The sequence below is a fragment of the Hemisphaericaspora subhashii genome (assembly GCF_019202705.1).
Source record: "Hemisphaericaspora subhashii strain CBS 10753 chromosome Unknown scaffold97, whole genome shotgun sequence".
In the NCBI taxonomy this organism is placed as follows: Eukaryota; Fungi; Ascomycota; class Pichiomycetes; order Serinales; family Debaryomycetaceae; genus Hemisphaericaspora; species Hemisphaericaspora subhashii.
In genome coordinates, this window is record NW_026057259.1 from 24642 (window position 1) to 51014 (window position 26373).

The 26373-nt window shown below is 34.2% G+C and overlaps 9 protein-coding genes across 9 annotated transcripts; 5 read left to right on the plus strand and 4 right to left on the minus strand. All coding sequences in view use genetic code 12, as the record gives it.

The window, feature by feature from the left end:
• Positions 1-1453: 1453 nt before the first annotated feature.
• On the minus strand, positions 1454-4138 carry CTA7 (Cta7p; the record flags this gene model as incomplete). The annotated part of the gene is made up of 1 exon (XM_049405825.1): positions 1454-4138. The coding sequence occupies one exon, from the start codon at positions 4136-4138 to the stop codon at positions 1454-1456; it is 2685 nt and encodes an 894-aa protein (XP_049264600.1).
• A 769-nt stretch (positions 4139-4907) lies between these two features.
• J8A68_002110 (uncharacterized protein) lies at positions 4908-6020 on the minus strand (the record flags this gene model as incomplete). The annotated part of the gene is made up of 1 exon (XM_049405826.1): positions 4908-6020. One exon carries the CDS (start codon positions 6018-6020, stop codon positions 4908-4910), a length of 1113 nt encoding a protein of 370 aa, XP_049264601.1.
• Positions 6021-6300: 280 nt separating this feature from the next.
• J8A68_002111 (uncharacterized protein) lies at positions 6301-7212 on the minus strand (the record flags this gene model as incomplete). The annotated part of the gene is made up of 1 exon (XM_049405827.1): positions 6301-7212. One exon carries the CDS (start codon positions 7210-7212, stop codon positions 6301-6303), a length of 912 nt encoding a protein of 303 aa, XP_049264602.1.
• A 340-nt stretch (positions 7213-7552) lies between these two features.
• BUR2 (Bur2p) lies at positions 7553-8593 on the minus strand (the record flags this gene model as incomplete). The annotated part of the gene is made up of 1 exon (XM_049405828.1): positions 7553-8593. One exon carries the CDS (start codon positions 8591-8593, stop codon positions 7553-7555), a length of 1041 nt encoding a protein of 346 aa, XP_049264603.1.
• A 4053-nt stretch (positions 8594-12646) lies between these two features.
• On the plus strand, positions 12647-13585 carry J8A68_002113 (uncharacterized protein; the record flags this gene model as incomplete). The annotated part of the gene is made up of 1 exon (XM_049405829.1): positions 12647-13585. The coding sequence occupies one exon, from the start codon at positions 12647-12649 to the stop codon at positions 13583-13585; it is 939 nt and encodes a 312-aa protein (XP_049264604.1).
• Positions 13586-14899: 1314 nt separating this feature from the next.
• IFH1 (Ifh1p) lies at positions 14900-17629 on the plus strand (the record flags this gene model as incomplete). The annotated part of the gene is made up of 1 exon (XM_049405830.1): positions 14900-17629. The coding sequence occupies one exon, from the start codon at positions 14900-14902 to the stop codon at positions 17627-17629; it is 2730 nt and encodes a 909-aa protein (XP_049264605.1).
• An 815-nt stretch (positions 17630-18444) lies between these two features.
• Positions 18445-20538, plus strand: J8A68_002115 (alpha-mannosyltransferase; the record flags this gene model as incomplete). The annotated part of the gene is made up of 1 exon (XM_049405831.1): positions 18445-20538. The coding sequence occupies one exon, from the start codon at positions 18445-18447 to the stop codon at positions 20536-20538; it is 2094 nt and encodes a 697-aa protein (XP_049264606.1).
• A 1530-nt stretch (positions 20539-22068) lies between these two features.
• J8A68_002116 (alpha-mannosyltransferase) lies at positions 22069-24297 on the plus strand (the record flags this gene model as incomplete). The annotated part of the gene is made up of 1 exon (XM_049405833.1): positions 22069-24297. The coding sequence occupies one exon, from the start codon at positions 22069-22071 to the stop codon at positions 24295-24297; it is 2229 nt and encodes a 742-aa protein (XP_049264607.1).
• Positions 24298-25558: 1261 nt separating this feature from the next.
• Positions 25559-26373, plus strand: J8A68_002117 (uncharacterized protein; the record flags this gene model as incomplete). The annotated part of the gene is made up of 1 exon (XM_049405834.1): positions 25559-26373. A coding segment is annotated over one exon (815 nt), but the record flags the coding sequence as incomplete, so codon positions are not given.

A 26373-nucleotide genomic window follows, 5' to 3' on the forward strand; every position in this document is an offset into this window, starting at 1 on the left:
TAATTTCTCTGTGGGAGATAGAAACTGATTAAGAGAGTCTTACCCTATTGACCAGAAAAATTTGGTATGTCTTCTTCTATAATCACTTAGTTGAGTGGACTGATTTCGATTAAATGAAATCTTGAATTCGTCTTGAATCGTCTCTTTTGAATACATTGCTGGCCAGGCCACATGCCTGCGGTTATGCAAGTAAGTACAATTATCATCCGATCCCATTTCTCCTATCTTGGGGTACTTTCAATACTAAGCCATAGGGTTTAACCTTCTATTGTAAATTGTTAATTGCAACTCCTATTATATTATTATTATTATTCCTTATCTGTATAAATGGTCATATGCTAATTATAGATATAGCTCTCCATGACATTTCCTTATCTAGAAGTATTTCCATTCTTTAATTTATTTTCTTAACCGCGGTCTTTCGGGTTTTCTGGAGGGAAGAAAGGACAAACCAAAAACAGAAAAGAAAAATTAGCTCAAATTGTAAGATTCGCGTGTTCCAAACCTCATGGTGCCAAGCTTAACATAACCCTACCACATAATGGTTTACTTTGTACTGCTACCCAATAGATATTGATGGCAATACTTACCTTTATTTGCTGGAAGACTATCCGGTTCCGTAAATAGGAGAAATGCAATCTCGCTAGTTATCCCGGAAGAACTTTCGCAGAATATCTACATTTACAATAATAATAATATTTTTTCTTTTATTTAGCGGCGTGTGGGATACCTAATGGGGAAACACACCCAAACGTACATATTTCCGGCTCAAAAAAAAAAATAAAGTTTATCTTTGTTTAGTAAGTAAGTGGAGGCTTGATATAAAAAATGTTGGGGGGCCAATACAAAGATACGGTGGGGGATTCTAGAGTATTCTATTCTTTCCACCCACACCCCCATACTTTCCAATAATATTCTCCATAATAACGTTAGCGTGGGGTAATACATTATATGGAGAGTTTGGGGGAATATTATTTAAATAGAAGATTCCATTCTTTTGGACCTTCCTTCGCTATTTGTTTCTACTTGTTCTCCTATCTTTCCGAATTATATAAATAAACGAAAATCATTCCGAATTATCCCCCCACCCCCTAATTATTCCGAATGTTGTTGGAACATTTAGTGGAAAGTAATTTCGCAATAATTATTCTGTCACTTCGCAAAGATTTGTTACAAGATTCAAACTATGGATCAATAGATCTATGGGGATACTTTCTCAGAGTATGGGCGGGCCCACCTTCGGACTCCGGGATCTGATTTGATTTATACTTACCGAATTCTCGGGAAGATATAATATAAGCTTGGCATTTACGTGCGGCAATTTTACCTTTTTCTCATTCGTCCTTTACTACCCACATGTGTGTGTGTGTTTGATTAAACACTTACATTCATACTATACACAAATTTGTACTACTAGCTATAAATTTATCTGGGTATGTGTACCCGCCTTTCATCAAAAATCATAACCTAACCATTGATCAAACCATTGTAAATTACCCAACAAATTATCAACATCAGTAGTGGCATAAAAATCAGCTGGGTCGGCAGATTGAATACTTGCAAGTCCTCCTGCGTGAGTACTATTACTGATATTATCAGATGTGGTTGTACTTAATGGAGTATCCCCATCTTCTTGAGGTGTAGCCCGTGGTTCTTCTTCTCTTTGATCTGGGGTAATGGCTTCTTCATTTCTATATAATTGCTTTTCAAACACTTTGTTAAATTCATCTTTAACTGCTGGTGTCGACGTTTCTGCAGCTTCGGAACTGAGGCCCAATTGAGTAAATGTTTGTTTGTTGACATCGGAAGATCCATGATCAACCCCAATATTATTCAATGCTTTGATATCTTCTTGTAATCGAAGTGTAAGCATTCTATTGGCCATTTTTAATGCCCACATACATTCTCTTACCATTTTGAATCTTTCCCTAAAGATCAATTTCCCTTGCTCGTTACGAATTGGTGATTTACGCAATGCGGTAAAGAATCGAATTGTGGATTTTAAGATATCTCTAGCTTGAGATACAAATACACCACCATTTATCAATGTAATTGAACTGACTCCGATGTTAAACAAAAGCAATAACACGGAATACCATGGAGTATAAAGCAACCCCGCTTTATTGATCTTATCAAGAACATCCAAAACCCCATGACATGAATCAAGAACCATTTCAACTTTTAATCCATGACTAGCGATTCTTCTTCCAATATAATTAAATAACACTTTTCCATGAATACACAACACCAAATCATAATAATGTAATTTAACCTGAGCCTTAACCAACGACTTAACCCCTTCATCCAATCTATTAAAAAATAAATCATTTCTGAATCCATTATTATTAAACCATTCATGCAACGTAACCAATTCTGCATTTATTTGTTGATATTTGATTAAATGCGGATTATCATTCGGCGAAGTATGTACAAAATTCGACACCCTAGCCACATGAATCATCCCCAAAGCCGGTAAAGTCAACCAATCATCTTTATCCGATTCCTTCTTAAAATCATACGTGGGATATCTTCTCGTGAAATCCTCCTCCCTAATCCCACAATATCGACCAGTTTGAAGTCCCAATACTCGATCAAACGTAAACACACACCAAAAAATCCGTTTGGCTTTCAATCTCTCATATGCTGTCGAAACGAGGAATTTGGGGTTTTCATCTTCAAACCCCAACCCCATTGATTTTACCATGGCAATAGCTTGACTAAGGGCATGGGAACAGGAGGTTTGACGATGGGTTATACGGAGGTATAACCCGATCAAGAGCCAACTTTGGATTAATTCAAATGATTCCCATTCAAAACTAAGGATTGAAATTACTTTATATCCATATTTGAAGAATTTCTCTTCGAGTTCGAGGAGTTCCATTTTGGGTCCCTTGGGTTTGGAGACTTCACTGAATCGGATGGAAAGGGCATAGATTAGACATAAGATGGCGCTGAAGAGTCGGGTTTGGTTGGTTTTGGTCTGTTGATCGTCTTCATCGAGTTGTTCCTTGACTAGTTTGTTGTATGCTTCGTATTGTTCTCGAAATACGGTTTCATGGATGATGGCAAATAAGGGGTTTATTTCGGTTAAGTAGTAGTCGATATAGAATTTTGAATCGATGGTGATTTCAGGTACGGGTGGTAATTCTTCGGCACTTAGATATTTAACTCCACTCATATTCCAACCGAAATATTGAGTACGGGGGAGTGTAACTAACTTTTGCAGTTCTGGACTTAGGTTCGAATACATTGATTTACACAATTCAACAATCAATAAGTTTTGATGACGACGGGAGAATCTCCATTTAGAACTAGTACTGAATAAAGTTTCATCGACTTCGGGATTTTCAGGTTCTTCTGATTTTGGTTCTTGAAAAGTTTGATGACTATTATTAGATAATATATTCTCAAGATATTGAACTCGATTTTCTAAATGAGTGATATATTCAGCTTCATTAGATTTATTCATTTGCGGCAATCCAAATGGTTCAACTGTAGATACTTTCTTAAGACGCTTTACTGGACCATTACCAGTCTCCATAACAAATCCTTGGACATGACTGCCACTACCACCAGACTCAGCAGGGACAACGGTACTATGGGAATTACTAGTTGAATTGTAGTTGGTTGAAAATGTACATTCTTTCTTATGTTTTAAACAGGTTGTACATGGATGGGTACCAGAACACTTTATTTTTTGAGTACGACATCTATCACAAGCTTTACTAACTCTCATTCTGGCTTTAGGTGGCAGATATTCTCTATGGTATTGATAAACTTGTTGTGTGTGTTGTTGTTGTGGGAGTTGTTGTTGTTGTTGTTGAGGCAGTGGTGGTTGTTGTTGTTGTGGTGGTGACTGATGTTGTTGTGGTGGTTGAACAACCAAAGGTTCCAGCTGCAAGTATGTTGACTGAGGTGGGAATCGTAATGGACTAAGCGCGTATTGACCAACAACAGGAGTCCCACCAGCTACAATAGGTGAATATCCTGGAGTAGCTTTTGGTAAATTAGGTCTTGGCCTTGGGGGGTCATTAACACCTCCACCCATTTGACTATTTCTAACATTAGATTCATTGGGAGACATACCACCAATATTGAAGTCTAACTTACTCTCCATGGCATTTCTCTTCTTAGGCATTGTTCTAGTTGGTTACCTGCTTTTCTTTGTTGTCAACTATAAAAACTCAGTTAATTATAACGGAAACCGTTTTCTTAATACGGCCCGATTCTTCCCATGTTTTTTTTAAAAATTTCTTTGTGAGTGAGAAGTGGAGGAAGAGGCACTGTGAACGTTCACTTGAAAAAAAAAGGAAAGGAGAAAGCCGCACGATTATAAATTTTTTTTGGACAATTGTACACGACCATCTTGATAATAATCTATTGGATATCTATTGACAGTTTAATGGTCAATAATGATCCATTCCAACACCTTATTAACTATACAAGATGTTAAAAAAGCAAAAAAATGCCTTCAGCCAGATTCGAACTGACGATCTCCTCATTACTAGTGAGGTGCCTTACCAACTTGGCCATAAAGGCGAAATTTCTGAACGGTGCCGTCTCATTCTTTGTGGAGTTTTGTGTTATTTCACACAAAACCGGATAAAAATATTTGGAATTTTGGGACACAAATCAATATTACATTCGTGTTTCATATGGAATCACATTCTCGTGTCTTCAGTCGTTGATCTGATAGACATATACTGGAAGTAGCACACATTTTATGTAGTATAAAATTTGCTTGTTAAAAATTGATAAAAATTTTGCCAGAAAAATTAAATGGCTGCAAATTTAGCAATAATTTTATATGAATCAAATTGTAAAAATATATTAACATCTTATAAATGTATATATAGAGAATATCTAAAAAGGCATTTAAAGAGATCACTATTCAGTATAGAAAAGGGTTAATTACCAGTCAAATCAAAAACAACTTTATTAACTTTATGTTGATCAAATAATTCAAATACTTCTTTACTTTCATCTAAAGTAGCTTTATAATCAATAAATGAATCAAAATCATGTTTCATAGTTTCAAAGATTTCCAAAGCTTCAGGAAACAATGACCAAGAATGACATCTTCCAAAAGAAATATTAATATTCTTTAAATAACATTCTAACCCATTAAATGGGAATGGTTCATGTCCCATACCCAATGAAGAAATAAATCCATTTCTACGCACAGAATCATATGCAGTCTTCAATGCAGCTGAAGCACCCACGACTTCCAAAACAGCATCAAATCCAACATTATCAAGGTCAGTAGTAATGAATTCCTTCAATGCATTAGGTTCAGTTTCATAATTAATAGTTCTATAAGCTCCAAGTCTGGCAGCTTCTTCCAATCTAGAAGGCACGGAATCCACCACGACAATCTTCCCAAATCCGAAATGTTTCAATACTCTCAAAGCACATAACCCAACGGGGCCAGCACCTAATTGTAAAATCGAACATTGTTTACGATCTTGAGTTGTCATAGATTTCGTAGTTGGTTGATTCAAAAAATCGACAATTTTCTTCACACCATAATAACCAGTCACAAAAATATCAGCCATAAGGACATATATCGAATCATCTTCATTTGGTTGAGTAGGTGGTTTTTTAACTAGGGTGTTTTCAGCATATGGGATCCTAACATATTCAGCTTGTCCACCATCTAATCCAATCTTCCCAAATGTGTTAGTTTTATCACATTGTCCGGAATACCCATGTTTACAATACCAACAAGTTCCACATTGGATCGTGAAAGTACTCAAAACATCATCCCCAATTGCAAACTTGGTGATTTCTTGTCCAATTGAAACCACCGTGCCGACAAATTCATGACCGATAATAGTATTGACAGGACCCTTGATATGGCCCCGGTATGAATGGAGATCCGTTCCGCAAAGACCGGAATATTTGACTTTGAGGATAACATCAGTTGGATGTTGGATGGTGGGGGTTGGTCTTGATTCGGTACGGATGTCATGGGGACCGTAGAAGACTACGGCTTTCATTGTTGATGGATATGTTGTCATTGTTGCTTGGTGGAATGCGTTTGGATTCAATTGAGGTTAATTGAAGAAGATATAGAAGAAAAAGAAGAGGAATGAAGGAAGAATGTGGGTGCTAGTGAAAAATTTATAATCGAGGGTAGACGCGGGATATTTATATTTTACTCCACCAAGAGAAAAATCTCCGCCCCACACATTTTTTTTATCCGTAATTGCTTAACCGGAAGAACAATAAAACCCTGTCCCACCGGAGGTGTAGAACAATGGATGGATATAGACGTCTATGCATATAACCTTATATTCTTTATATCATTAACCTAAATATCGTAGTCCATATAATATTCTTCAATGACAGAAATACTTGTTTATATTTCTCAATTCTATAATGAACATTATAACCGACCAACATAACAATATTCAAACAGATGAAATCCCCAATTAATGCATATGTAAAGAATATAATTATAGTTAGGAGTTTCAATAACCACATGCTAATGTTTGGATAATACTTAAGAAACACTTCCGAAAACTTGAAGATCAAATTATCTTTAACCAATTCACACTTCCCTTCACCATTGGAGGTACAATCAGTAACTAACATTGATGAAAGTAAATTAATGGTTGACGTGAAAAGGATTCTCCAACTTGAAAGATCAGGTTCATATTGTAAGAAATATAAATGGTCTCCTTTATGTTTATATATCATTTCATGTCTTTTCAATAAGAATTCATAATCTTGAACCACAAACGTAAATGCATCTCTCATGAAATTCTGGGAGAATGTAAGAATATCACAAATGATAAAGAATGTTCGTATCACCTTATGGAAATAGAAAGTTATTGAAATCACAACTGCCGTGAATCTAAGCACTCTTAATATCATCATTACTAATTCTGTCATGGTATTAAATATCCAATCGATAATATTTGGCCAGGTTACATTCTGATAAATGAAAACGAAATTCACAATAGGAACAGGTATATGATCAAATAACCACACGATATAAAATGGTCCTCTTCTTTCTGTGATGTTGCTGTTGTTGTAGTTTGATGGTAGTAGGATTCCATTTTGTCTAAGGGTCCGTTCCAACCGATCTAATTCTTGTAATTGTTCGTCAAGACTTAAATCTTCAAAATATTCACGCAAATGACCTCGTTGGAAAATTTCTAGTAGTGCAACTTCGGCTTGTCTACGTCTATGCTCTTCAGTGTCCATGATATATACTTGTTTGTGAGATGCGTAATTAGAAAGAGATAGACGAGGTGATATTACACATCGGTGAAATTTGAGTTCCATTTTTGTTCCGCACATGGCGATCTATCTAATTTCTGTTAGGTGCAGGATTTCCCGTTATCTATGGAACACTTATTAATATGAGTACATGGGGCGTGCGACGTTATAAAATTCGATGTTAGGTTTGGTTTGAAGTAATACCGAGAGACTCTAAGTAATCTTTATTCATTTATGCTCTTTAAATGTAGTATACCTCTATAAAATTAGAAAACTGTGCTTGAAGACTCTACTTCACGACCAGACTATTCCTACTAACAACCACCTATTCTGCCTCTTGCGATTTGATTATCTCTTCAAATGTACTTGTCAGAATACACAATATCCTTTTAGCTGCCGCTTTATTACTTATAGCTTGTGGATCTTGTTGACTATACTTTAACAATTTCTTCAAGAATTGGAAACAAGCACTAACCGAGGCCAAATCAACATCTAATTCATCCACAAGGTATCTTTTAGGTAATTCCAAATCTGGTCGATCCATTTTCCCTCTGGCTTCTATTACGATTATTATCAAACAAGTTGCAAATAAAGTTTTCATCTCATATACAATCAACATCGGCAATGAACTCAATACTTCAATCAACGTAGTCGCATTCTTCAAAATATCACGTTTCTTCGTCTCAAACACCTGCTCCTCTTCTTGGTCTTCCCCCAGTCCCTCGTCTTTCGATTTACTCAACCCATCCCGAATCAAATATGGTAATTCCACATTCAAATCAAAATTCAACAACCTCAACATCAATTCCTCCCTATACAACAACTGATCCCTCCACCTCCAAAACATCTCATTCTGTTCATCAATCACCACTCCACGACCCGGATTTTTCAAATTACACCCGATTAGAGCCACTTTATCTGGCGGACGATAACAATCGTTGATTTTACAAGATATGACAATTGCAGCACATGCAACCCAATATTTCGATGATGTGATCAGGGTTCGCATGAAGAATCGATGGAGATAGATTGTGGTGGTTAGGATTGTGGCACCGTCGAGTTTTAATTTATGTCCGAGGTGGATTAAGAAATCATGAATTGATTCTTTGAGTTTTAGTTCTTGTGGGATGGTTAGTTTTTGTAATCTGGTAGGGGAGTGGTTGAGGACTGCATCTTCAGTGAAGAGCCATGTTTGATCTTGGAGGGATGGGGTGGTTTGTCGATGGGGATGAGAATGGACTGGTGATGTGGATCGCATTTTTTTGGTTGGGGGACTACTTGAGGTGGGTGTTTGTTGTGGTGATATTGATTTGTTGGGTGGAACTGTTGGTGTGGTAAGCATGTTGGGGGTTCCGTTGGATGTCATTATTAGAAAGAAGATGGTTGGGTTATTTTGAGTGGTTTGTAGTGATGTAATTGTTGGTACCTTTAGAACATTTTTGATAAACCATCGGTCGTGTAAATGATCAAAAAAACGAGGTTTGATGAGGGAATCAAATCAATGGTTGCAAAGATTTGAGAAAGAATCGAATTTGTTGATAGTAGAGATAGCGTACTTGTATTCAATATAGTTGAGGAGACAACCTAGACCCCAGTTTAGAGACTGGAGTTTACTCTTGTATGGGATTGACGTATTTCATTTAAGTTTGACTTCGGACACCGTTGATGCGCCAAATAACAAATGAAATAAATATTGACAATTTGCTAAAAAGTATGGAATTTCTCTAAACGTTGGCAGTTTAATGTTCATCTTTGAATTGGATGTAGGGAATGAAAGTTATAAAATCTGGAAGTCTGAGACATATCAGATTAGCTACATTAATAATATAAATCTAAAAGTTTCATCTTTCCCACAGGGAATGAATTTCTTATATTGAATTTAGTGATTATTATTTCATATCATCATAAAGAGAAATCTATTAAGAGAGATTCTCCATTTTTAAATATCGTTAATCTCTATGTGCTTAATAATTGCGGGTAGAATTGCTCTATGTTGGTGTATGGATGGTCTAGATTCTTTAGCTTTTTTGTGTTGTTCCAGAATCAATAGGAAAATTTGCAACACAAATTTAGACGCCAGATTGCGAAAAAATCATCTAAATGCAAATCATTCTTTTATTCTTTATTGTTCACAAAGAAATCTACCAATTCAATAATATATACTTAATCAACAAATTTTTTAATCTAATCAATCCAGCAAAGGCAGTTGTGCCCCTGAATAATCAAATCACAATCCTTCGTGTTAAGTTGTTGGAAGGAAATGAGACCACTTAGTGGAAAATAAGACACAAATGAAATTAAACCACAGAAACAAAATTGAAACTTCTTCCAACGGCAATCAACATTCCAATACTACTATTCCTACATCACAATTCATTCCACTAGTACCTCATTGAAGTTAATTATCAATACTTCCTTATCTTTTAATCTGCCTCATATTTCATTAATCATTATTCTTAAATCAAAGTTTCAACCATTAATTAAAACATGAAACCACAAAAAAGTTTCAGATGGAGATGAAAACTTGGCGATCATAGACAATTTGGAAAGAGTTCAGCTGGATTTAAATGGATGGGTGTAAATCCTTTCATACTGAATTAGCTACCTGACCAATGGTTAGTTTGTGTGTGATGGAATTTTTATCTGATTTCATTGGAAGAAGGTTTGACTTGATCTAGATTGGAATTATGATGAAGAGGGGGATTCAAAATTTGATGGGGATTTATTGGAGGTATTGGGTTTATAGATTTCAATGATGGTGATGAAACAACTGGGAATAATTTAATAGGATTCAAATTGTGGTGATGAAACCTTTCCGGATAATTTGATGGGGATTTTAATCGTGTTGATAGAATTTGGAAAGAGTTGCAAATTGAGATGAATAATTGTTGGCAATAGAATTTGGAAAAAGTTTTTACTATATTTCATGGATCAGTGTAATTATTCAATGCTGAATTAGCCACCTGACCAATGACTAATTTTTTTGTGGATTTTTTTATCTGATTTCACTGGAATAAGGTTTGACTTGATCTAGATTGGAATGTTGATGAAGAGAGGGATTAACAATTGGATGTGGATTTCAATTTTGTTGATGGTGGAGATTTGAATTACTTTTTGATGTAGCTGGGAAAGGATATCAGATTTGAGTTGAAGCTGGTATTCTTTCAAGGCTACATCGAAATCTAATTCAAATTTGAGTTGAACTTGGTGGTGGTGGAGGTGGTGGTGGTGGTGGAAGAATTTGAATTTTGGTCGTGGAAATTTGAATTGAGGCTTTGATGATGGTAGTGGAAGAATAGCAATGATGGTGGAGATTGAAAATTTGGATTTGGATGTTAGCGATGTAGATTTGAACCAGGATTTTAATGTTGGCGACGAAGGAAATAGCGGTGATGGGAGAATATCCATGGTGGGGTGGAGTCTTTCATTTAGTATTTTGATGGAATTTGTTGAGAGTATCAATGCTGATGCTCAGGTTTGAGGTGGCTAATTTTAGTATGAAGAATAAACTTGCTCCTTGAGATCCCGTCAAACTCACCCTGAGCTGTACCGTAGCCAATTCTTGATTTAAGTGGAATTTTTTAGGATAGTTTTTCAATTTTATCATCCAATATAATGATGGACACTTTGATTTAAAAATATGGTCAACGATGGACACAGTTAAGATAATGGAGGATTAACTGATGCTTTGAACTTGATTTTGAGATTCCTGAGGAGGCTGGTTCGGTTTGAATTGAGTTTCGTAAGTAAGGGAGTAATGTTAGTACCCATTGTAAGCACCTAGATAACCCCAACGTAGTCGCACTTTTCAACCGATTTCAAAGGAAGAATGGTTTGACTTAATCTAGGTTTGGGTTATCTGGGGGCTTACAATAAGTACTACCGATTCGTTAGACTTCCCCAACACTATTTTAGAAACTTGTTCCCAGCGAAAATGCCAAAACGAGGAATCCCAATATCGAAGCTTTCCTTTTACCTTGCTCCGTGCGTCATCATATTTTTAGATCAAGCTGTCAACCATAAATGCATTGGATCATAAAATAAAAAAACTCATCCAATTAAAGAACTCCAGTATACCAACGATGGCTACGATACAATTTGGAAAGAATTTAACTTGGATATCATGGACTGAATTAATTTTCCAACCCGAATTAGCCAATAGCTAGCCGGTTGTTAGTAAAGAAAGTTTCACATATCAACTCAACGTTAGGACTTATTGTAATCCCCCAGAAAACCCCAACGTTGTCAAACTTTTCAATTGATTCCAAAGGAAGAATGGGGTTGACTTAATCTAGGTTTGGGATTACCGGGGCACTACAATGAGTACCACAGTTTTAGCTATACTGACCACCATTAATATATTCAAGTAGTAAAACTTGGAAATGACAACCATCACCATATTCCATCATGAAATAGCAAAACCATCAAAAGAAAGATCATGGAAATGATGATCCAATTTGGAGGGAGTTTGACTGGGTTTTCATAATCAACGTGACAGAATCGCAAGTTATTATTCAAAATGGAAAAAGAAAGTAAGCAAATCGTTTTCAATCCCGTTGAGAAAGATATGGTTGCTTTCTTTTTCCAGTTTGAACAATAGAGATTGAATTCTATATCGTTGATTGGAATGATTTTGTTGAGAATTATGGGAATTGGCAACCAAAGACTTTTTCTTGAATTGATTGTTAATTTCAGGTAGTTGAAGCAGCTTGTTGTTCTTATTGGATATTTCCTGATTCTCCAGAGAAGAACTCTTCTCATTTTATAAGATTTTATCAACTGATGGATGTGGGTTGAAATTGAAATCAATTTATATGAACTTTTTAAATTGGTTGCCAAAAAGAAATTGGTTGCCAAAAACAAAAATTGGCAGCCAAAAAAAAAAGAGGTTTTGATTAATCTATCCAATAGAAACACATCCCTCAAGCGAGGAATACAAATAATTTAATGGTTTAATTAAAGCTTACTAATCAGTCCTTCCGTTAGAAATGATACTGTAAACAAACCCTCAACCATTAGATTGAATTATTGTAATCTATTGACCTTTATAAATCTCCATTTTAAAATCAAAATATCCTATGAAACTTGAGATTCTGAATAAAAGTAGAAAACAACTCAAATAAAACATTACATTCAAATTTATACGACCATTAACGACTCTGAACTATGCAGACACGGTTTGACCTAATCCAAATCGTGCTCGGATCATAGTGTCTTGATTCATGGAGGTAAAGCATTAAGGGTTGACTAGTTTTTTTTTTGCAACCCAAAAAGATTTTCCTGTATATAATGAAACTTGAAGAGAAAAATTTTTTTTTTGGGCTCTTCCACACTCATAATTTTTCATTCTTCTTCAAAGTTCATCGAAAATCTTTACAAACACACTTTCCAATATATTGAAAACAGCAGTATAGAAAGAATGACTGATTTTATGCATTTAGTGAGACCAAATGTTGCAGCACCAGCAGCAGGTTCTTCAACTGGTCCATCCAAAGTTAGAATCCATGCATCTGCCTTATTACAAATGTTAGAAATTGTATCTAAACAAGTCTTGTCCAATAACAAAAGAATTATTGGTAGTTTATTAGGGATTAGATCCGATGATGGCAATGAATTTGAGATTAGAGATTGTTTTATGGTTCCATGTAATGAAACTGGAGATTCTATTGTTATTGAAGATCAAATTCATAAAACTTTATTTCAATTATATAAACGATCCCATCCAAAAGAAACTGTTTTAGGATGGTTTGGTAGTAATAATGAAATTGATTATACTACTAGTTTAATTCATGATTTTTATTCCAAAGGAAGTGATCGTGCTTTCCCATTTCCTGCTATTCATTTAAATGTTAAGTTTTTAACTGAAACTAGTGAAGTTAAAGTACCTGAAATTGAAACTTATATTGGTGGGGCTGTTGGTAAACCAAGTAGTACTGGTCAACCAATTGGATGGAAGACTGCTAATGTTATTAATTCATATATTTTCACTCCTATTCCTAATGAAGTGATAAATGGATCAATTACTGAAAAGATTGCCTTTAAGAATTTACAACAACAACAAGGGTTGAATAATGATTTATCATATTTAACTCAACAATTGAATCAAGTGAATGATAATATTAGTCAATTGTTGGCATATATTGAATCAAATCCTCAAGATATTGATTTATTGAGATTATTAAGTAATACAGTATTAAATAAACCAAAATTATTAAATAATGTTGAAGAATTAAAAGAATTATTCTGTAATCATGATCAAGATGTTATTATGATTGAATTTTTAACTAAAGCACTTAAAGATCAAATTGAGTTAAGTGCAAGATTAACTGCTAGTGCTGAAAGTGACAAGAAGTATTAAGTGGGGTGAAGTGAAGAGAGAGAAAGAGAAAAAGTTGAAATTTTTGATTTAGAAAGAGAGAAGGTTGAATTGGTATTGTTTTTCTGCTTCTTTTGTATATTAGTAAGATAGTTTACTTAATAGATATTAGTAATTACTTTTGATAAGATGGCTGTGTTTCATGTTGTATTGTAATATGAAATAGTTATGTACTAGAGACTAAAAATAGTGGATGTTTTGTTATGAGTCTTATGACTGAAATAGAGTGGGGGAGGGGGAGGTGGGGATATGTCGTCTCATCTGAAATTAGTAATGGATGTGTTGCACAGAATTATGTATAAATATATATAATAGTGGTTGCAAAAAAAAGATGTTACATATATATCCATAGTTGTATCTATTGAAGTCTATTGAGTAAAGCCACAGTTACACTGTGGTATAACAGTCTAGAAGTATTTTTTCTGGTGTGAGTTTTGTTGATAAAATTTCCTTAATTGTAATAATTTTTCGATTACAACTAACTGTACTAACAAAATGCTCATCGTAAAAAAATAGTTCACAAATGTTAAGGAGGGGGGGAAAGCACTACAAAACATGAAACGAGAAAATTTTTTTCATTTAATTAAAGAAGAGGAGAACATCCAATCAATCAATAAGTTTTTTTACAACCACCACAATTTATAATAACCCATCCCCCTTATTTTATTCTTATTATTGTTTCTGGTAAGAACTCACACTATATTTAAATATATAAATATATAATAGTTAGCACCCATTTCATACTACAAGTACACTTTTTTTCAATTCACACGATATTTAGTTTGATACTATTTTGTTACTTAAAACTTAATCCCTTTACTTCAAACTTTAAAACCACTTTTGAAAAGCATTAATCAATTCAACTCAACTGAAGAAGAGAGAAAGAAGTACAAATCAATTATTTGATTAAAAGTAAGCTAAGAATTTCATATACTTACTTAACTTTACTTTTTTACAAATCCCCCAATACATAACATTTTACAAAAGTATATTATGAATTATAAATATCGAAATTTATTATTAACATTCATATTCAAATTTATCGATTTTATAAATAAGTAAAGACAGACATAAACACAGACAGATACAGACAGGCAGACAGACATTACTTACAACTTAGGAGTAATAACAAGAAATCATACAAAGTTATTTTGGTTACATTTTTTATTATTCATCTAAATAAAAGGGATAAAAAAAAACGGTTATTTTAAAAATCATAAAAAAAATAGATAAGAAAGATATAAACTTCACACATTCAAAGTTATTTATAAAAACATAATAGAAACTTAGAACGCTATGGCTAAAAGTCCGAAAAAGGGAATATCAAGTCCCTCTAAAAATTATAAATCAACAACAACTACAACTATTGTATCACCACCAAAGAAAACATCATCTTCCGCACCTCCATCTTCGTATGCAGGTAAAAATCTAAAATCATATCAACATCATAATTTCAATAACAACAGTACAAAACTACGCCGGTTTAGTATAGCTGATTCAACCTCATCTTCATCTTCATCCGATTCAGACCGGAAATATGCTGCCGTGGGTCATAAAATGTATACTATAGATTCTTCAGGTTCAGAATCGGAATTATCAGCAGTATCTGAAAATGATGAAGATAAATATTCAAAACAATTTGAAAAATCAATCTTATATGGTTCTAATAAAAATGGTAGAAAAACAATTGGGAAGAAATTGAAACACTCGAATAGTTATTCAAAGAAGAGAACACCGAAGAAAACGGTTGATTGGAGTGCATATCAGGATTCGATTGAAGATGAATATTCCGATGAAGATCTTCTTCATAGTCAACAAGGAGATGGAGAAGACGAGGATGATGAAGAAGAGGATGATGACGAGGAGGCGGTAGATCATAGTCTTGATAATCTTTATTCAATGATGCATAAACGTAGAAAGAGTACCCGAGTAGATGGAGAGGAAGAAGAAGATGACGATGAGGAAGAAGAAGATTCAGAAGCATATTCATCTTCAGATGATGATTCAGAAGTTGATTTTGTTAAATTACAAGCTGAGCGTAAAGCAAAATCAATGAAGGCAGTTCGTGCCTTAAAGGGATTAAAGAAAAATTCATCCGATAACCATGATCAAGCTATTCATTCATCTTCTGAAGAAGAAGATGATGATGATGAACAATCGATTGAAGAAGAGAAATTCTCCAAGAAAGCTCATAGGAAAAGTTCATTTAAATTTGGTGCCAGACGTTCTGATGCAGTCTTACCCGAAGATATAAATTTCACATTTGAGTTTGGTGATACTGGAAAAGGATTTGATAGTTCTTCCGACATTGAAGGAGATTCATCAATCCCGGAACCACAACTTGAAGAAGAAGATATTGGAGAAGAAGTCGATTATACCCCAATCATCCCAACTGATGATGCATCATCAAACCTAAATAATAATTTTGATTTCGATTTTGATAATCAATTAATTCAAGTTCCGAAAATAAATGAAGAAGAAATTAATTCTGATGAAGATTATGAAATTGATGATAATGAATTATTAGCTACTTTACAAGCTGAGAATGATATTGATGAATTTGTCAATTCTGCTGATCAACCCAATAATAATCGATTTAATAGTCTATCGAGAAGTAATTCTGTTGTTTCGAGTATTGGAGATGATGATGAAGAGGAATTCTTAAAGGAGGAAGAAAAATTCTTAGTTAATGAATTTGAAAATAATGGATTTGATGAGGATGGTGATGATGAATTTAATATTACTTTCGATAGTGATAGTTCTAATCGAAGATTAATTAATTCATTTAAGGGTATCGGAGAAGATCGAAGTAAACCAATTATTCAATATGAAAGTAGTGTAGATGCAGATGAAGATGAGGATGAAGATCAAGAAGATGAAGATGAAGATGATTTTATTGATTTTGATGTGCCTTTATTTGATAGATCCGATGATGATGAACAACATATAGTTGCCAAACGATCAATTATTGCTTCCTCAAGTCATAAGAAGTTGAATAAGAAGAAACAACCAGTATCTAATAGTGATGAAGATGATGATTCATATCTTTGGAATTATTTCTTTAGTTCGGATAATAATTCAAGTTCAAGTGATATTGAACTTGATGATGATGATCATACCAATCTTCAAGAACTCTTTAAGGAAATTGATAATGATAAAACTTTCAAATCTAAAAAAATCATCAAAGAAAATAATATCGATTATCTGGACATGGAAGAAGATGAAATAGATGATGAAGATGATGAAGGATATGATAGTGGAGAATCAACCGATGTTGATGAGTCCCTCCCTAAATCATCATCAAATAGTCAAGTGGGGTCCAAGATGGCTAAAGAAGTCTTATCGTCCAAAACCGCCGATTATAGACCTCCAGTACTTGGATCTTGGGTCACGATTGATAGCAAACCATTTGGAATCATTGATGGAATGCTGACTAGGAGTTTAAACCTCACCAATAAATCAAATGAACCTCGCACTGCCGTACCAACCACCAATCCAACCACTAACGCCATCACTCCAAATAAGAAACTCCTCCTCCAACAATCACAACATCCACAAAGACCTTCCACCCCATCGGGGATCGATGACGCATTAGGACTTGATGAATTGTTGAATATTAGTGAACTCGACGATGACGATGAAAATGATGTTCGAATCTGGCGCGATTTCCAAAAACGAAAACCAGTAGTTCCATTAGGGGCATTCAGGAATAAATCAATCCTACTCCAAAACACCACCAATAATAACAACAATCATCATCCATTGATACACCATGAGGTGGCACAACCGTTCAATGGATCGAATTCGAGGAGATTTTCAAGTAGTGGTGGGAGTGGCGGGATTAAGAAATCGAGATCGAAGGATGCGGAATCGAAATTGAAGAGAAGGAGGGCTAGTATTATCGAAGCGGTAGCTGAGGGGTTTAGACCGACTAAGTCGGGGTTGTTTAGTGAGAATGCGTTGGCTGATGTTGAGGAGTTATTGGGGGAGGATCATGATTTGATGACTCTTATTAAAGGGTTGTAAACTACTTTGGGCTTTTTTTTTTAGGTTAGGTTGTGTTATTTATTTGGTATTTTTTCTGGAATTTTGATTCGTTTTAGTTAGGATTTTTAGTTTGGATTTTTTTTGATTATATATTTGTTTATTAACTTATTGTTAAGAATATTCTAATTTGGTTTATATCTCTAGAATCATTGGTTGCAATATATCTTGAAAAGTCTTTAAAAATGTAATGCAGACGAGAGAAGGGGTTGAAACACTATGTGAATTCTGGTTTCAAATTGTGTTTGTTTCCAAAAATCAAGAGCAATGTCTATGCTCTCCTACCATGTAGTTTAAACATTTCAAAAGAAAGAACTGATGTAGGTCACTTGAGCTTTACACATTCTTTGATATTTTCAATAGGCGTCATTGCAAAAGCGCAATTTTTGTAGTGATTGGTAGCACCACAAAAAAGAGGTCTATTGAAGATTGACGAGATTTGAATTTCATTCGTAAGAATCCAACTTGCCCCATGGTATCTAAGCCATGTTTAATAAGCCGGGGGGTGGGCTCGGTCGTTAGTCTAATGATGTTTTAATGTGTTAAAAATGTTCTTATGTCTTGTGAATAATTTAAGACAGGCTACCTAAAAATAATAATCACAAAATCACAAAACAATAGACAACAAAGAACAATGGGAATGGGCATTTGAAATGGAAAACTTCAGAACTACGCGAGGCGGTGTCGATCAAAAACTTAGACTTAAAGAAGATAGAAACATCCATTGAGCAAAAGATATACGAATACCTTTCTAAGCCACTCGAGTCATCTGGGAACAACTTCATAACCATCCTCCAATGAAATCGCCATATCTCCCCCGAGGACCTAGACTTAAGTTCATATACATAGTTTGTGCAATATGTGGGTTGTTCATATTATTCAGTTTTCATAATAATAGAGGTTTTATATCCTCTATCCAAAATGATATTCCCCTAGATGGAAATGAAGTTTATTTCAAATATCATGATACCATGATTTCCCTCCAAAAAGAGATTCCTGATATTCGAGGTATTGACAAAGCTTCAACTCATTATAATGACATGTTCAAGAATCGAGATGTGAATTCGATATTGTCTCTTGATTTTGATAAGAGATGTAAGTTATTTTTCCGAAATATGTCAAACTGGGATACAAACTTAAATTTCGAAACTACAGATCAAGAAATTGAAGAATATATTCGAGAAAATGAGATTGAATTAAGAAAGAAATTTAGAGGACTGGATGGGGATGAGGAGGAGTTCAAGGAATATGCAAAGAGTAAATATAGATCCAAGAAGAAGTTGGCGATTGAAGAATCTATGGTTGATTTCTTAGCTTCACTGAGGATTTTTAATAAATGTTATATAACTAATGATAATAAAACTCAAACTAAACGCATTAAACAGGTTCTCAAACACCAGAAATCAAAGATCCCAAAAGTGAAACTACTGTCTGTAGATGTGGGTCGATCGTTTGATCCAAAGACAGCTGAAAGATTGATTTATCCGTGGTTGTCTTTCCAATCACCAATATATGAACGATGGGATGGATTTATTGTAGATCAAATGACCAAGAAGTACAACAATAAACATACCTTCTTAAAGAATTTCAAAAATGCATGTCATGGGAAGGGGATTACTTTATCAATTGCAAATAAGCATGTTGAAGATACGATTAGTTTAATAAGATTATTACGTGCATTGAATAATAAACTTCCGATCCAAATAATCTATAATGGAGATATAGCACCTGAGAATAAATTACGTTTGATTAAAGCAGCACGAGATAAAGTCACCAAATACCCTAAATCATTTCCTAAAATTCGATCAATATTGGAATACCGCAATGGAGGTCCACTAAAACAAGAAATATGGTTTGTGAATATCAAACCCGCCATTCATGATTCATATCGAGATCAATTCACTGGATTTTCGAATAAATTATTGGCCACCCTCTTCAATTCCTTCCAAGAATTCATATTAATCGATGCCGATACCATCATGTTACAACCCCCGGAATATTTCTTTGACTTATTGGGATATAAATCAACGGGAGCATTTTTCTTTAAAGATCGTGGGATTTCAATCAATAGACGAAGTATGGGAGATTCAATTCTTTTCAAGAAATTAAGTCCCTCGATTGTGGATACTATAATGTTTGATATTCCAGTTATAACTAATCATACCTTACATCGAGAATTTTTCCAAGGAATTAATCATTATATGGAATCAGGATTGGTTTTGTTGAATCGAGATATTCATTTCAATTCGATTTTATTAATGATTCAAGTAACGTTTTTATCTCCCGTGACTGGGATAGTCTATGGAGATAAGGAATTGTTTTGGTTAGGATTAGTCTTGAATGGAGATGAATCATATTCCTTCAATGACCTATTTGCAGGTTCAATTGGTCAATTCACGGAAAATAGACACAAACCATCGGGCCACGCCTACAAATCCCAAGAAATATGTTCACCCCACCCAGGGCACATAAATGCCGAAGATGGTCATAGTTTATTATGGATCAATTCCGGATTCAGATACTGTCATCAAGCAGCTAAGATTGATTATGAATCTGAAGTCAACAAGAAAACAAGACTTGAATTCTTGAATGATATTCAATCGTTTAAAACATTTTATGAATCTCCATTACGGATTTCCAATGCTATTATACCTCCACTTGATCCAAGTGTTGACAGTCATGAGAATATTGATGGTGAACCGACGAGTGGATGGGCAATGGAACTGTATTGTTCGGGATATATGTTTTGTGCTTATAGTACTGTTGGTGGGAGAATGGAAGATGGAGAAGGGAAGAATGAATTACGAGGTAAAGTAATAAATTTTAGTAAAAGGGAACAAGATTTGTTTAATTATTTGGGAGATGTTTGGGTTGGGATTGACGGATTATAAAAAAATTGTATATAAATAGGGGCATAAGTAGAGAATTAACGAACTTTGTAAATTTTTGGGAAAGAGAGATAATTGCTATGGGATTTCAATTGTGGTGGCCACTGCTAATTAACAAGGCTTATGGGAGATGCCTGAAAGGGTGATTGTGGGCGGACACCAATCGCCCCTTGTAGATGATTACACTGAATTATTTTTATGTTTCATAAAGATTAAGATGTAGAGTGACGTGTCTAGTCGTATTTGCAATGGTCGCCACAGTTATTATGACGGGTATCCAATGTACAAGACTATGGAAAAAACAAATCGTGTAATAAACAATCCTGGCTATGTGACTATTAGTTACTGACCTCTGTTTTGACCCTCCCAAGTGTTTCATGTACGACACAAACTCAGGCAAAGTACAGTACAGAGTATATAAAACCAATTGATTAAACATATAAAGGTAAGGGAATTAGGGGATGAGACAGAGATGAATGTTAGATAAGATATGCCTAAGCCGTCACCCCCCAGATCTTTGACATAATTTTAGGTTGCCGGCTACAATGGATTCATTCATCTCCTCCTCCTCAGACAATATATGCTTGTAAGATGACGTACACATTTCCGGCTTATGAGCAAAATGGATTTCCAAATTAAGACCCATCATTATGCACAAAGTGGGACAATTATCTGATCTGATAGTTCTTTGAAAACGGGTGACAAGAAATTTAAAACAAAGGAATTGAGAGTTTCATGTACGTCGAACAAATTAAAATTTACATAATTAGCCTTTTTTATATTGTAGGGTACTTTAACGTACGCCTTTTATGTAAAAAAAAAAAAAAACAATAACCTTGAAACAAAGAAGTTGAAATTTACGATCATTGTTCTAAGAGATGATGGATAATTAAAATAATAAATATTTAGTTGTGGGGGCTAATTGTGGCGGGTTATATTATACATAAAAAATATTGAAATCTTTGTCGTAAAATTTTTGCATATGCATGTCTTGTTCTAGACAATTTTTATATGTAGGTGAAAATGTATTAAGAGACGTTTATGACCATAAATCCTTGGCAAATAAGTATCAATATAATCAATAAAATACCAGCGCCAAACCCCAGTACAATTGACGACCGATCCGTATTATCTGGTTAATGTCTCTCTCTTCTTTGATTCAGGATATCTTTATTTTTACAGTTTAATTGTTATCATTTAAAATGTTTAGATGTATCCGCCTTTTCGTAAGGGAAAAAATTATTATTTAAAATAAAAGTAATGAGTTAAAAATAAACTGAAATAACACAAACGAGGCTATTCATTTTTACATTTTAGTCTTTTTCTTAAATTCTTTTTGTGGTTATAGTTTAGTGAATTATTTACTAAGACTTCATCATTCGTATCATGTCATTCTATTGTTTTGTACATTGTCTTTATTGCCTTGGGGCAGGTTTTTTTATTTATTTAAATAATCAAAGTCCATCCCTTTTTACTTTTTTTTTTCCCCAATTGCTTTCAAGTGTAATATTTCGCAGCCAAATATTTACCACTATGTATGGCACAATACTCGTTAAACGAAAACTAAATAAAGTGATAGTAGTGGCTACAATATTTTGGTTCTTTACAATTGTTTATTATGTATGGAATGATTCAATTGAATCTATAAAACAATCAGTATATGATTCTTATAGTAATTATAATAATAATGACAGTCAGGGATATGTCCCTGCTACAGTAGAACAAGAAGAACATGAAGAAACAAAAAGTAATTATACACTGGACCCACTTATGACTTATTTATTCTCACAAAATATAGATGTGAGGGACATACCAGATCAACCTTCAAGTATTTATACTAAAGTTTTTTCGGAACATAGTGTATCATCTATAATTGGGAATTTAAACTTTGATGAAAGATGTGTGATATATTTCAAGAGTTTAGTGACTCAAGATCAGAATTGGCATTTCACACCAAACAATTGGGATAAATTATTTGAAGATGGTCAATTTGATCACTTTAAAGAAAAATATCTTGAAAAATTAAAGAAAGAATTCAAACATGAAGAAGGAGATGAAAGTTATGAATCTGAATTTCAAAACTATCTTTTGGGCAAATATGAAGATTATAAAACATCAATTATTGAACAACATTTGATTGATCATTTGGCTGCAGTTAGGATATTTAATAAATGTTATATCAGTAATGATGATCAAACTCAAATCAAACAAACCAACAAGTTTATAAATACCCAAAGGAAACAAATCCAATATCCCGATGGGTTTTCACATACAGAATTAGAAAAATTACATGCATTTGATGTTGACTCAGTCTTGGAATCTAGAGTATATCCTTGGCTATCTTTTGAAAACCCAACCTATGAACATTGGACAGGTGATATATATTATCATCCTCCAGATATGACTAGACCAAAACATATCCAAAAGAGAAAGTATTCAAAATCATCTTTCCTTAAACAATTCCAAAACTCGTGTAATGGGAAGGGGATTGTTTTGACTATTCCGGAATCACATATTGATACTACAATTAGATTGATTTCTTTGTTGAGAGCTTTGAATAATCAATTACCTATACAAATCATCTATGATAACTTATCAAAATCAGGTAAACAACAATTGATAAATGCAGCCAGAGAGGATTTTGTTGTATTACCTCAATCATTCAAAAAAGTAGCAAAGCATTTCCCAAGTGATTATAAGACTCATGGATTACCAAAGCAAGATATTTGGTTTGTCAATGTTGCAAATGCAATTCATGTTAATTATAGAGATAAATTTCAAACATGGTATAGTAAATTCTTGGCTACTTTATTTAATTCATTTAATGAATTTATCTTAATGGATGATGATACTGTCTTATTACAGAATCCAGAATATTTCTTCGATATCGCAGGATATAAACAATCGGGAGCTTATTTCTACAAAGATAGAACCGGTTATGATGGAAGAGGAAAAGATCAATTGGATTTATTCAAGAAATTATCTCCAAGTTTAGTAGACTCAGTGATGTTTAATATGCCACTTATAACCAACCACACCCTTTCATTAAACACATTCAAAAATGGATTATATCACCTACAAGAATCAGGAGTCGTTGTCATCAACCGAGACACACATTTTACTGCCCTACTCATGATCCTTCAATTAAATCAAATCGATTACTTACGTGATAGAGTTCTAGGTGATAAAGAACTCTTTTGGTTAGGGTTTGTCATTGCCGGAGACGAATCATTCGAATTCAACAACAACCACGCCGCTTCTATCGGATTAGTCACCCCTCACCCCGAAGAAAGACATCGACCAGATGGATCCTCCCATCGATCAGTTGAGATATGTTCTCCCCACCCAGGACATATCGATAATGACAATCATACTTTAGCGTGGATAAATTCCGGATTTAGATTCTGTCATAGTGCTCATGAAATTGATTATGAACACGAAGTCCAAATTGGTAGATTGCTTAAATCGATCACACAAGCTTTTGAATTAGAGAAACTATATGAATCCCCGTTAAGAATTAATCATGCGGTCGTGCCTGCGTTTGATGGTAGAGATCATCCAAATAATCAAGATGAGCCTGATTACGGTTGGTTAATGGACGGGGGGTATTGTAAAGGATATATGTGGTGCGGATATTCTAGTATTGGGGGGACGACTAATGATGACACTAATAATTCTTTGGATGGGCTTTTGGTTGAGTTTGAAGATTGGGAGAAGGATTTGTTTACCTATTATGGAGATATTTGGGTGGGATTAGAATAGTTTTAGTTTTAGTCATGCTTGCATTGTTTTTAATAAATTATTTAGGAGAATGCTTTTTTTTGCAACAGTTGAAACAGAAGGCATTCTTTCTGCTGTTGCTCTACTCTGATATCAAATAAAATTAGCCTCTTGCCAAGCCATTGCCTACCATGTAAAATCTAACGTCTTGACTTAGTGAGGGTCTCGTGAGATAATGAATGGCTGGCCCAAAGATCTCTTCAGACGTGTAGCCTACTTCGGTTATAATTTCCCATTAATCTAACCCTCGTCTGTACGACTCGACTTTATAAACCCTTCGAATACTAACCGTTTTATTGTTCTTGTGTTCAATACCAAGCAATGGAATTGAGATTGTGAAATCATTCGCGCGCAGTCAAAAACTGTCAAAAATAAAATATCAAGTGAAGTTACAAGATCCGTACTATTATAACTAGAACCTGGACTGCTTCTGCGATGAGGTTATCAAAGAGAGATGTTTTTGATTGGAAAGTGAAATATACATCATGGACACAAAGTTAACCGTTGAGTATTGTTATTTTTCCGGAAGTCCCACCGAGGACTATTTACGTTTCTGTCCATTTCAGAAATCTCTCCGGAGTATTTTTCCAAGTTTAAATATTCCGAAATTCGTTTGTAGACAATATGCGTATGACTTTATTAGATTGGAGTGATGCTAGTTTTGGAATCCACAACAGTAAGAATCTTAATTAACCTGAGAGTTTAACGTCATACACTTTTGTGGTCCTTTTCATATAGGAGGCTAACTCTCCAGGGAAAGAAAAATAAATCAGGGGCGGATTTCGTTATAAGTTTGAAACTCGTGGCTTTTACTGATTCGCGTAATATATTCATTGGTTGTTAGCAATCATAAAATGTAAATAAAAAATGCTTGCAAGGGACATGTTTCAGATTTGAACTATATTTATAGTCATACGTAATTGAACAGAAAGACATTGGAAAAAGAAACCAATTGGAACAATAAAACCTGCATACGTACATAAGAAAATAATTGACCAAAAATAAAGAATTAAAAAATTTCACGTCGATCTTTTTTATTTACTCAACGTGTGTTATAATACTAAGCCTATAATCTCTTTTTGCTCTTGATCTTATTCGCTCAGCCATGTTAAAACCCAACACCGCCCTGGACATATACTCCGTCTGTTAACATTTTATTTAAAAACTTATTTATACCTTAGATTTTTATATCATTTAATCCTTTAAATCAACTTCACTAGAAATCTTCCACCATCAATTCCCTATGATCTTCTCCGTCGACAATTTTCCATTTAAGATCAACCCCGTTCGCAAAAGATTTAGATTAATCTTCATTCCAATAACAATATGGTTATTAGTCATTGTATATTTCATCCTGAAAGCAGGATATATTCATCTTCTTCCTAATTCGCAACAACCAGTACACGACATTCAACGACAAAATGCATTCGCCACAAACCCTGAAGATGTAACAGTTGAAGATTATACAGCGGATCCTGCATATTTAAAGTTATCTACAGAATATAATGATTTACGAGAAATAGATGAACTGTCTTCTGGTATATATGAACAGATATTTAATCATCATTCATTAAGTTCTGTATTGGGGAAATTAGACCTTCATGATCGTTGTCAATTATTCTTCAAAAATTTATTAATTAATGATACAAATTGGTATTATGATATTCATAGAAATTGGAGAGTGAATTATAATACTGATAAATTTCGAGATTTTAAACAAGCTAGACTTGAAGAATCGAGAAACCAACAGGAAAGAGAGACAGAAGAAGTCACTTCCAGAAAAAGAATACTGAAAGAACAGAACGCTGATATAGAAGAGAAAATAAGGAAAGAATACGAAGGGATATGGAATAAGCAAGTGGAACGTACTTTCACAAATTGGGTTTCCGTATTCCGTATATTTAATAAATGTTACGTCACAGACAATAATAATACTCAAACTGCGCTGGTCAAGCGTCATATCAGTCATCAAAAGAAGGTATTAAACCTGGCAGGTAGTACTGGTAATTTCGCATCCACAGAAAGCGAGGATAGAACTAATGTTGGAGATGATGGAAG